Source organism: Abramis brama, assembly GCF_963993115.1.
Source record: "Abramis brama genome assembly, chromosome: 6".
Taxonomy (NCBI): Eukaryota; Metazoa; Chordata; class Actinopteri; order Cypriniformes; family Leuciscidae; genus Abramis; species Abramis brama.
In genome coordinates, this window is record NC_139968.1 from 41946558 (window position 1) to 41959288 (window position 12731).

The 12731-nt window shown below is 39.8% G+C and overlaps 1 protein-coding gene across 1 annotated transcript; it reads left to right on the forward strand.

The window, feature by feature from the left end:
* Window positions 1-5934, forward strand: LOC311084262 (uncharacterized protein). The gene is made up of 3 exons (XM_084116184.1): window positions 1-275; window positions 5091-5393; window positions 5581-5934. Exons 1-3 carry the CDS (start codon window positions 32-34, stop codon window positions 5904-5906), a joined length of 873 nt encoding a protein of 290 aa, XP_083972310.1. The 5' UTR covers window positions 1-31; the 3' UTR covers window positions 5907-5934.
* Window positions 5935-12731: the final 6797 nt, after the last annotated feature.

Below are 12731 nucleotides of genomic sequence, written 5' to 3' on the forward strand. Positions count from 1 at the left end.
TTCAGTCTCTCTAAACTCTCGTCTTACTGAAATGAAGGATGATGATGTGATTCAGTGGAGGTTTGGAGATGAAAACACTTTAATAGCTGAAATCAATGTAACGGCCGACAGAATCACTGTATATGATGATGTTCTTGATGGGAGATTCAGAGACAGACTGAAGCTGGACAATCAAACTGGATCTCTGACCATCACAAACACCACAACTGAACATGATGGAGATTATCAACTACAGATCAACCGTGAGATCAACAGGTTCATTCTCACTGTCTTTGGTGAGTTAAATATCAGTTTTACCTGTTTTATATTTTAATCAGCACAAAGATACAATTAATAATGCAACATTCATTTTGCTTTTGGTTTTTAATGATGATATTAATTTAAATTTTAAATTTCGACCTTGTATTATTTAGAAAAAATGACCAGAGTCTAAGATCAGTTTAACACATGCAGGTCTCCACATTTTATTTCCTTCAACCCCCCCCAAACCCACAGCTTCACATACCACTTAATTCACCCACTGCCCCCTAGAGCATATATTCAGGAACTCCCTAACATATATGGAATTACAAGTCTTTATTCAAACTTGAATATTACATCCCCCTTCTTTGAGAACTTGGCATACTATGTCAATGAACACAATGTGGCAACTGTGCAACTCTTTAAGATATAACATATCAGTGCCACAACCAGCATAAAGAACGAAACGTAAACAACATATCAACGATAATGACAAATTATTATCATTATTTTTTTTATATAGGGCAGCGATCCGCCTACACCCTTTACAATTATAGATCAAGGACGACTCTTGGTTTCACTTCACATCCGGATCTGGTAACGTAACGTGGAGCAACAGAGTCAGTGTTCTTTGTGTCTGTCAGCTTAGGTTGATCCATGGGCACTGTGTGCTGAATGCTCGAAGACATTCCAGGCTCGGCAGTGGTAGGCTGCGCTCTATCTGGCAAAAGGTGACGACGATTCCTGCGGAAGACTTGGCCTCCTGCAGTACTCACATGATAAGACCTGAAGGTGTCAGCAGGTTTAATGACTACAGCAGGCTTCCATTTACCCGACTCCTGAATTCAGACGGGATCCCCAGCCTTTAGTGGTGTGAGTGGTTTTGCTGACCTGTTGTAGTACTTTGCTTGATGTTGTTGCTTTTGCTCACGCCTTGCATGAACATCATTTCCACTGACAGTTTCAGGCTGCAACTGTTGGCTGGTAGTTGGTAAAATGGAGCGTAGTCTTCTGCTCATCAGTAGTTGGGCAGGTGATCTGAAACCATCCACTGGGGTGTTCCTGTACTCCAACAGACTGATATATGGGTCTTTCTTGTCCGCTTTTGCTTTGTCCATTAGTGATTTGGCAATCTGCACTGCCTTCTCACTGAGCCCATTGCTCTGTGGGTAATGCGGACTACTTGTGACATGCACAAAGTCCCATGTCCGAGCAAAGTTCTCAAACTCTTTTGAGCTGAATTGAGGCCCATTGTCTGAGATGACCTTTTCAGGAATCCCATGTGCTGCAAATACTTTTTTCAGTTTCAGGATCACTGCAGCAGCTGTGGTGCTCTTGAGCTTTTCCAAATCAAAGTATCGGCTATAGTAATCTACCACCACGATGTAGTCGTCACTATTCCAAGTGAGTAAATCAGTACCGACAATCTGCCATGGCCGGTTTGGTATAGGATGGGAAATGAGAAGCTCTTTTGCATTTGACATACGACGCTCAAGACAAATGGAGCACTGTTCGACCATGCAGGCGATCTGTTTGGACATGCCTGGCCAGAAAAGAATGTCCCTAGCGCGTTGTTTGGATTTCTCGATTCCCATGTGGCCTGCATGAATGCGTTTAAGCATCTCTTCTCTCAGCTGCATGGGAATTACAATCTTTTCTCCCTTGAAGACCATGCCGCCCATCTCAGATAACTCGTCCCTATGATTCCAGTATTCTAGAATGGCTGTAGGGCATCGCTTTCTTTCAGCAGGCCATCCTTCTTTGATCACTTTCTTTAGCGTGGACATTTGGACATCTCTTTCAGTTTGTTCTTGAATATTGCTGAGCTTCGCATCACTGACAGGGAGAGCGCTGAGTACGGTATTCACTTGCACATCCATCTCCTCACTAAGGCTGTGATCGGCGCAAGGCAACGATTTCCTTGACAGCGTGTCGGCCACTGGAATATTTTTCCCAGGAATGTGTACAATGGTGAAATTGTACTTTTGCAATTGCCAGATCATCCTTTGCAGTCTTGGTGGTGCTGCAGCTAGTAGCTTTCTGATGATCGATTCCAGGGGTTTATGATCGGATTCCACTGTTACGTGCCGTCCATAAACATATTGATGAAATCTTTTGCAACCCCAGAGGATAGCCAGGAGCTCTTTCTCGATCTGAGCGTATCTTATTTCTGAGTCCGTGAGTGACTTTGAGGCATATGCAAGTGGTTTACCTTCCTGCAGCAACACTGCACCTAATCCATATTTGGAGGCATCCACTTGAAGTGTGAGGTCTTTGCTTGTGTCGAAAAATTACAACACAGGTCCTGGTTCCCTAGTAATGATGTCTTTCATCCTTTGGAACGCTGCGTCTTGTTGCTTGTCCCATACGAACTCATTGTCCTGCCACAGTAGCTGTCTCAGAGGTGCATTTATGTCTGAAAGGTCTGGTGCAAATTTTTAAAGATAATTCACCATTCCCAGAATTGTTTCTAGTTCAGCACGATTCTTAGGTGGAGACATCTCTTTTACGGCCTCCACCTTGTGAGGGTCCGGTTTGATTCCATCTTTGGAAAGACGGTGGCCAAAGTAGCTGACTTCCGGGACGCAAACAGTTATTTTCTCAGGGTTAAGACGTACCCCTTTTCCTCTGGACCTTTCCAGCATCCTCCTGAGATTATGGTCATGTTCCTCTTTTGTTTTTCCGTAGACCAAGATATCGTCCACGATGGCCACAACTCCAGGCAGACCTTCGTAAATCTCATCTATTTTCTGTTGAAAGATGTCCTGGGCTGAGACAATGCCAAAGGGTAGGCGACGGAATCGGTATCTACCGAATATCGTATTGAAAGTGGTCAGTTTCGAGGCTTTTTCAGAAAGCTTGATTGCCCAGTAGCCGGATCTAGCATCCATCACACTGAAGTAACGGGCTCCTGACAACTTTGGTGTGATGTCATCTAGCGTAGGCATAGGATAGTGTGGACGCTTTATAGCCTTATTAAGATCACGTGGATCCAGGCAGACTCTCAGCTTACCAGTTTTGGGCTTTTCGACCACGCACAGGGCATTCACCCAATCTGTCGGCTCTGTCTCTTTCACAATGATATTTTGCTCCTCCATGGAGTCCAGCTCCTCTTTCAGCCGATCTCGCAGGGCGAAAGGAACTCTCCTCGGTGGGTGAATGACTGGCGTGGCTGTTGGGTCCAGTTAAATGTTGCATTCTCCAGGAAATAGACCAATGCCTGTAAACACATCAGTAAATTCATCTACAATCGACTCAGAATCTTTCTCTGGGGAGGATACAGACAGCACCAGCTTAATCATGTCTCATGTCTTTTAATCCAAGCACGGGTGGTGACTGGGTGTCCACAATGAAAAAGTTTAGTGGCATGGCATTCTCTTTATATTTGCAGTGCAGTTGGCAGGTGCCTTTAACTGACAACGGCTGTCCACCGTATCCTGTGAGCTTTTGTGAGTTTGCTGCATCTTTGTTTTTGGTGCAAATTTTTTGAAGTCTCTTTGAGGTATTACATTAACCTGAGCACCCGTGTCCAGTTTGAATTTCAACGGCAAACCGTATTCTCTTATTTCAATCTCAGCAAAAGCTTGCTCTGATGAAGTAAATGCATTTGTGACACAGTCAATAAAGAATTCACTACTCACGTCTGGGTATCCATCTTCATGTTTGTTTTCACTTACACAGTGCACAGATTTCGATTTTGACTTGCAAACCTTTGCGAAATGGTTCCACTTTCCACATTTCGCACACTGCTTTCCCTTTGCTGGACATGTCTCTCTCCTTTTGTGTTCTTTCCCGCAGTATCCACATATTTGGAGGCGTTCTATGTGCACATTGTTTGTTTTTGAGTTTTTCTGAAAGCTCTGACGCGTTTTTGCATGCTTTCCTATAGTGTGCACTTGTTGCGCATGCTCTGCATTTGTGCTGCCGGTGGCCATACTTTTCATCTGTGCCTGCGCAATCTCATGCGATCTGGCAATGTCGATTGCTTTTTCTAATGTTAGTTCAGCACCCTGATTGAGTCATTTCTCCCGAACATGTGGGGAATAAATGCCGAAAACGACACGGTCTCTCACCATCTCATCTGGATTAGTGTAGCCACAGTCTTTAACGAGCAGTCTGAGTTCAGTGACAAACTGATCAAATGTTTCCGTGGCGCACTGCATTTTCTCATTAAACTTGTATCTGGCAAAAATTGGGTTCGCCTTTGGTACTACGTAAGCTTCAAAATTTGTCGTAGTAAGTTTTGAGCAACTTAGCTTCATCCTCAGTGAGAGTCCATGTGTTATAGATATCCCGTCCTTTCTCTCCAATCCATAAGAGCAGGTAGCTGCATTTCTCCGTCTCCTCCTTGCGGCGAAACGGCCCCGAAAACATCAGTTCAACGTGCTGTTTAAACTTTCTCCATGCATCGGGAAGATTCTGTGACTCCCAATCCATTCGTGGTGCAGGCACTCCGGCAGCATCCATCTTCGCGATTCACTCTGACACCTTGTATTATTTAGAAAAAATGACCAGAGTCTAAGATCAGTTTAACACATGCGGGTCTCCACATTTTATTTCCTTCAACCCCCCCAAATCCACAGCTTCACATACCACTTAATTCACCCACTGCCCCCTAAAGCATATATTCAGGAACTCCCTAACATATATGGAATTACAAGTCTTTATTCAAACTTGAATATTACAGACCTATTATACTTTTTACTACTATTATACTATATTATACTATTATAAATATTATACTTTTATAAATCATTAACTGTGTGTGTGTGTGTGTGTGCGTATGTGTGTGCGTGTGTGGTGTGTGTGTGTGCGCGTGCGTGCGTGTGTGTGTGTGTTTGGTGATTCAGTCCTGGAGTCAGTGATGGAGGGAGATTCAGTCACTCTAGTAAACTCTCGTCTTACTGAAATGAAGGATGATGATGTGATTCAGTGGATGTTTGAAGATGAAAACACTTTAATAGCTGAAATCAATGTAACGGCCGACAGAATCACTGTATATGATGATGTTCTTGATGGGAGATTCAGAGACAGACTGAAGCTGGACAAACAAACTGGATCTCTGACCATCACAAACACCACAACTGAACATGCTGGATATTATGATCTACAGATCAACAGTGTGATCAAGACATTCATGCTCTCTGTCATTGGTGAGTTCAAAAAAGTTTACAATTTTTTTTTAATTAATTCATACACAATTTTGTTTTTGTTATTTTATATTTTTTTATTTTTAATGTAAATTTTAAACTATTCAAATTTAATAAACCATTATCAAGTGATTTAACAGTATTAATCTTTGCAAACCCTGTTTCTGTTTGTTCTCTGTTTGTTTGACAGATGAAGTGAAGTCAGTGAAGGAGGGAGATTCAGTCTCTCTAAACTCTAATCTTACTGAAATGAAGAATTATTATCAGATTCAGTGGAGGTTTGGAGATGAAAACACTTTAATAGCTGAAATCAATAAATGGACCGACAGAATCACTGTATATGATGATGTTCTTGATGGGAGATTCAGAGACAGACTGAAGCTGGACAATCAAACTGGATCTCTGACCATCACAAACACCACAACTGAACATGATGGAGATTATATACTACTGAAGTTTTTAAGAGGAAGATTCTTATCATCAAAAGCATTCAGAGTTTCTGTCTATGGTGAGTAGAGATAATTTTTCTTCTCCTTCAAATATTCTTATCTACTATTTACACATTGAATTGTTGAATCGTTTACAGTTTGAGATGACAGACTGTATAAAAATTCACTTGGAACCGAATATAAGATTGTTGATTAGATTTGATCATATTTCTGTGTATTCAGAAATATTAGCTGATGTCAGCGCTGATATTAGTGTTTATTGACTGATCTGATCTCAGTTTGATGTGTTTATTCCTCAGACTCTGTCCACTGCTGTGGTCCTACTGAAGCTGTGATCCGATTGGTCCTCTCTGCTCTGGTGGGCGTGGCTACTGTCATTATTGTGGTTTATGACATCAGATCCAGAAGAGCTGAACGAGATCAAGCACATATTCACACATCAGGTACATGATTGATGATGTCATTTCTCACAAACTGATCCTGCATGTATAATTATCTGTGATATTTATTAATTTAAAGGCCGTGTTGCAGGGTTAATTTTTCAACGAATTTGTGCAATTTACTTGTTGGTAATAAACATTTAAACTGTTATCCATTGTATTTTATGTTGTTGGGTATGACAAAGCGGAATATAATACGAAAAAGTACTATCTTACAGCGGTTTGCAACGATTCTCCTTTCCCCCACAATGCATTGCATTACGTCACGTTGGGGAGAGAAATATCTAAATACATAGATATAGATAGATATATAGACTAGATATATAGATAGACAGACAGAAAAATAGATAGATATAGATTTGCTAGTATAGAGAGAGATAGGCAGAAAGCCAGATAGCATAACGTTAGCATAGATAGCTAGCAGCTAGATAGATAAATATATAGAAATATATAGGTAGATTGACAATGGTGAACTACTGTGTTTGTGCTGGGTGTAAAAACTCTGGATGCTGAGTGAGGCACGTCACATCTGGTCGCTGGGTGAGCTCCTCGACCAGCGACCAAAACGCACTCACTTCCCTACACAGCACAAGCTTTCTAACGCAGTTTCCATGGGACGGCACCGCTCACACAAGCACCTGCCAAACACAGCGGCAGACACTCGGCGGCTACGTTTGCAACAACATTTTCACCGGAGGAAGAGACAAACGCTTAGAAACGCCCATAGCTAGCATGCCTTCTATTTCTAGATGACAAAGACAAAGTTTACCAGTACTACGACACTATGACAAAGGTTAGCGGTACTTATCTGAACTAACGTCATGATCACTGCCACTAGATATAAAGAAAACGTTGATTTTTTACTCGGTTCTATATGACAGTAAAAAAAAAATTAACAAATAATGTGTCGTTATTGTGCACTGCTGCTCGTAGACTAGCTCCAGTGCTCATTGCTGCGTTGCTAAATGATAGCAACTCACCAGGACACTTCACCAACTATCCACTCATTCTCCTCGGACCATGCATTTAATTATTAAGTATTTACGACATTGTGGTGGCGTTCAATTGCGTTCAACTGCGTAAATACGATCTATACGAGATGACTGGAACGCACCATAATGCTAGGCTGAGGCTATACCTTTCCTCCACTTCTCCCCAACGTGACGTCATCACCGAATTGCGTGAAAAAAAACCTGTTAATACCAAAAACGTAAAACACTGGTCTTTAAGCCCATTTTTGGGACATTTTTAAAATGATATACATATCGTGAGTGATTTATGTACCCATTAATCGACAGTGGTGGTTAACCTGCAACATGGGCTTTATGGCTTTTTATGTTCATCTTTTTCAGGAAGTATCGAAATCTAAAGCAGAACGCTGAACATTAAAGGTTCTTCAAGTGTGTTTTTGTTCTTCTAGTGTTTTTTTTTCCATAAATACTGATGATTATTTGAGTTTGTGCTCTCTTTCAGTGTCAGATTTTAACAGTGTCACTTTATTGTTTATATTTCTCTCAGATAAAAAAAAAAAAAAAAAAATGAATAAAGAGACCCACAGATCTCACTTTATTACTGCTGTATATTTGTCATATGTATTTTCTTGCCTTTATCAATAAAGTTTCTCACTTTCAAGAGTCTCTCATGATTTATTCAGAGGAATACAAACTTTTTGTATATTTTAAATATTTCAGCAGTGTACCATATACAGCTTTATTTCTACTTTTTTAACAGGTGCTTCTTATAGCCTATCTGTAAAAACATTATTTATTTATTTATTTTTAATATTACCAATTAATGTGTTTTTGTTTTTGCAATATATTCCGGTATAAACAACATACAGCTAAAATATTATTTAAAAAAAAGTTTCTAAATTGTATTAACTCATAAAACTAACTCTGTTAAATGTTCTAGTTGCAGATTTACTGCAAGAAAAATGTACAATATCGTGTTAAGTTCGTGTTACAGATCACATGCAGCATCACATATATTCTTCTTGTTTATTATCACGTCAAGGATCTCACGATTTGGCATTTTTTCATTCCATTTGACTTTATGAATATAGTAACAGGCAATCATAATAATTAAATCAAATATAAACAAAAGATTTTTATCACCATCAAATGAAAAACATTTTAGTATAACATCAACTTCTTCAAAGTTAACAGGAATCACAGCTTTTCTTTGTAAGTAATTACTGAGTTCTCTCCAAAATATTTGGGTCTTGGGACACTCCTATAATAGATGATTAATATTCTCAGGGGAAATTTGACAAAAAACATATATCTTCCATGTTCACTTTAAAACACTGTACCACACGTGACTTTATTATGACTACATAAGAGTTCATGAAAGTAATGCTTGTACTTCCTCCGTGTTCCAATCACGTGCTTCGCAGAAGCCCCGCCCACAGCGCTGACTCTTCACTCGTGGTCTCCTCTGATTGGCTGCGCGTCCGGCCAATGAGTCTCAGCCATATCAGAGAATGTCTAATAGGAAGAGAGTTGGCACTCGCTGGTTACTTCCGGTTTCTGGACTGGCTGCAGTAACATGTATCTGTCTGAGTGGTGGCGCTCGCAGGCGAGTGCAGAATGAATGGAGGTCTATGGCGCTATACACATCAAAATCCACTTTTCTCAGGATATAATTTTTTGTCTAGTAATTTGAATATTGTATTCGAAAGGAAATGCGAAGAAATTACACATTGCTGGGTGTTAAATTTTTTTGAGTCACTTATTTGCTTAAAGTCTTTTAAAGTATCAATGACATCATACACATCGTACGACCAGAGATACTGCTGTACGGCAATCCTTCAGTCACTTTGGTGCTTTCGCGCTCTGCACTTTCTTTTCTCTCGAGGCATCGACAACACAGCTGACACAGGTAAACACACGTGCTAGAAGAGTTTTTGTTTTGTTTGTTTCTGGTCCTGCTTCGGATGCCACAATGCCATCAAGCGGTATCTCTGGTCGTAATCAGTCCTTCACTGACCAATCAGCGTTCATTAGCAGAATGCTAGCGTGTTATGGGCAAAAACAACTCAACCTGTAAGAAATCGAAAGGACATAAGTACTCGTTCATTCAACTTTCGACCTATAACCCATGTTGAACTTGCAAAACCTACAATCAAATCTGAGATTTCTCAACGGCAATCGGGTGAAAGAGACAAATTTAGCCGTCTAGCCCCATAGACTCCCATTCAGTCTGCACTCATGGGCGATCGGCCCCAGTGGAACTCTGGTGGAACTACAGCCAAAATTCAGTATAATAGGACTTAATAGGGAGTGGGCAGGCTCTCCGTAGACGGGCTCTGGCCATATTTCACTGAGCATTAGCTCGAGCAGCATTCATTATTATATCAGGATCTTAATCTTAATATAGATCCTTTAACAGTGCAGAGATGCGGGTCGCTGCAGCAGTGTGCTTTATATCTGCACTGGCTTTCACTGTACATGCAGATGTGTATTTTAACAGTTTTGAAGTGTTTTACTGATTATTTCACGTCATCTGAGCTTCACCACTTTGAGCTCCAGTCGGCCACAGCGTCCTGTAGATCTAATCGATAGCAATCACGATGTGATAATGTGTTATGTGTATGCCAGGTTAAAGAGATGTGTTTTTACTCTAGATTTAAACTGACAGAGTGTGTCTGCTTCACAAAGCTAGGAAGACTATTCCAGTGTTTGGCTCTAAATAGGAAAAGGATCTACCGCCTCCAGTGTATTTTGATATTCAGTGGATGTGAAGGACTATAAAGTGATAAAAGCTCGCTGAAGTACTAAATCATACAGGGCCTTTACAGTAACAACACAAGCAAACATTATACAAATAAGAGTCACAGGTCAGAGGTCAAATATGATTGACAGCTCACAGCACTAAATAACACACCAGTAGATACAGATATCTAATCCAATATTTCACTCTTCTGCTATTAGTTTTCATTCAGGGCCAGAATTCATTTGAAAATGTGAGATCAGCAAAAGCTTGTTGATTTTCGTGATGTTAAAGGAGACGGATGTGTGAGCGGAAACTAACTGAGGTTGGGGGAGGATTCACACACAACCAGATGTTCAGTCGTGTTTGATAGCAAGTGTTTTCAGACGTTTCAAGAGTTGCTGTCATGGGTTTTTTCACTGAACCGATGAATAAAATGTTTCTCAAATTAGTTTAGTTCTGTTTGTGGCATCAAGTTAGTACATTTTTTTAAGTATTATTATTGTCATGATTCCTGTCTTGTGTTCCTCTTGTCTTGTGTTCACTGGTGTCATTTCCTGTTCTGTGCCATGTTTTGTAGTCCTTTGTAGTTTTTCTTGTTTATTAGTCTCTCCAGGTGTTTCTGATTAGCCACGCCCCTTGTTATCTTGTTTAGCTTGTTGGTCTTTGTATTTAAGCCCTGTGTCTAGTTCAGTCTTTGTGAGTTCTTAATGTTGTTGTATTTTGGTTATTTTGTTCCCGAGTCATGTTCCCTAGTCTAAGTTTGTCTGGTTTTGAGTTTGTTTAAATAAAAGCTTCTGCAAGTAGATCCTGCATCCTTCCCTGCTTCAACTTACATCATAACATTTATGGCTTCAGTTGTTTCCATTTTTCTACAGAATTTAGTGATGGTGAAATGAAGCTTTGTGAAGCACCGGGGCTTTCCCCCTCGACTGTATTGTAAAATGGTTTATTACTCTAAGCTTTTCAACACGTTGCAAACGGTTGCAAACAACGAGATCTTGTGGTCAAAAGGTGGAAAAGCTGTCTTTCTGTCCCAGAAGACACATCCATTTTTTTGATTGTTTCATGTAATAAAACACTTTGTGCTCTGTAAACCGCAAAGCAATAAAATAATCCTCATAATTCATGTGTTAGTGTTGATGTAGTTCTTACACAATGTATGAACAAACATATGAAAAAATAAAATTAAAATAAATGGGACAAATTAACGTGTAAAGAAACAATATTTCTGGTACAGCTTACCTCCGGTCTTGAGAAAAGTGTGTTCTATTAACACATAAAACTTTATTGTTCAGTGGTGGTCGGATTTCAGCCTTCCTCACCTTGGCCATGTCTCTGAACACTGAACACCTTGTACTTCTGGGCACTCCAGGTAGGTTGCAGTTCTGGAAAATGACAGCACTGGAGGATAATGTGTTCCTGGTAGCTTCACGTTTAATTCTTCTCAAATGTTTGGCAGTTAATTTGCGGGGGTTTTTTTCTCAACACGTTGCGACTCTGTTGAGTATTTGCTACAAACCGTTTGATGGTTCTGTGATCACACCCCAATATCTTAGCAATTTCAAGAGTGCTGCATCCCTCTGAAAGACTACAATTTTTGACTTTTCAGAGTCAGTTAAATCTCTTTTTTGGCCCATTTTGCCTGCGGATAAGAAGCTGCCTAATAATTATGCACACCTTGATATTGGTGTTGATCTCCTTAGGCCACACCCTCCCTCATTACACAAAAACGCATCACCTGAAATGCTTAAATCCAATAAGCATTCAGGTTTATACAGCTTGGAGTTGGAAAAAAATGCATAAAAATGAAGATATTGTCAAAATACTCACTTGATTCAGAAAAGTTGGAATTGCCTGTTTTTAGAAATATCTCTTGTGTACAGCCGGTCTTGTACTCTTCCGGGTTCAGGAAACTGTCCTCCGTAAAATACACTTCACACACATGAACATTTGGGATTTACTGTTCTGGAAAAGTGTTGTAAATAAATCTTATCCACTGATTCTTAACCCTCAGACGGTCCTCGTCATTTCTGACTGAACAATTTTCTGTTTTGAATTTCTAAAAATCACAGCTTCATCGGAATGTTATGAAACTTGGTTTACAAAAAAAAATTGAGGTCATGATCCGAGCATGCTAAGTGGTCGTAAAAAAATAGTAACGATTTTGGTCTTTCGGTCTAAAATGACCGACCCATAGGAAATTAATGGGAAATTGACCAAAAAAATAATAATAATTCTTCGAATTTTTGTGTGTACAATCTACAAATCGGCCACAATCCTAAAAAAAAGTGCACAGCTGTAAAGGGGTGACACTCTACAATATCAAGAGTGCAAAAAAGACACACCCACCCACACACACACACACATACAAACACACTCGTATACACATACACACCAATAATTTTAATTACAAAAAATGAATTTTTAAAAATCACAGCTTCATCGGAATGTTACGAAACTTGGTGACTTTTATGGAATTAGGTATGTGAACACACATAAAAAATTGAGGTCATGATCCGAGCATGCTAAGGTTCGTAAAAAAAATAGTCACACTTGTGGTCTTCGGTCAAAAATGACCCCCATAGGAAATGAATGGGAAATTGACAAAAACATAAAAATTCACCAATTTTTTTTTTTTTTTTTAAGTACACAGCAGTAAAGGGGTGACATAAAAAAAAAATGGGTATAAAATTTGCTTCTTAGCAACACAAGCTTCTCTTTCTAACACAATGTTTAGG

What these genes read in the sequence shown, in the direction of transcription:
- LOC311084262 (XM_084116184.1), top strand. Translation starts at nt 32, where the DNA reads ATGAAGGATGATGATGTGATTCAGTGGAGGTTTGGAGATGAAAACACT. An exon ending in GTTCATTCTCACTGTCTTTG is followed by an intron (nt 276 to 5,090) that starts GTGAGTTAAATA and finishes TTGGTGATTCAG; the next exon opens with TCCTGGAGTCAGTGATGGAG. An exon ending in ATTCATGCTCTCTGTCATTG is followed by an intron (nt 5,394 to 5,580) that starts GTGAGTTCAAAA and finishes TTTGTTTGACAG; the next exon opens with ATGAAGTGAAGTCAGTGAAG.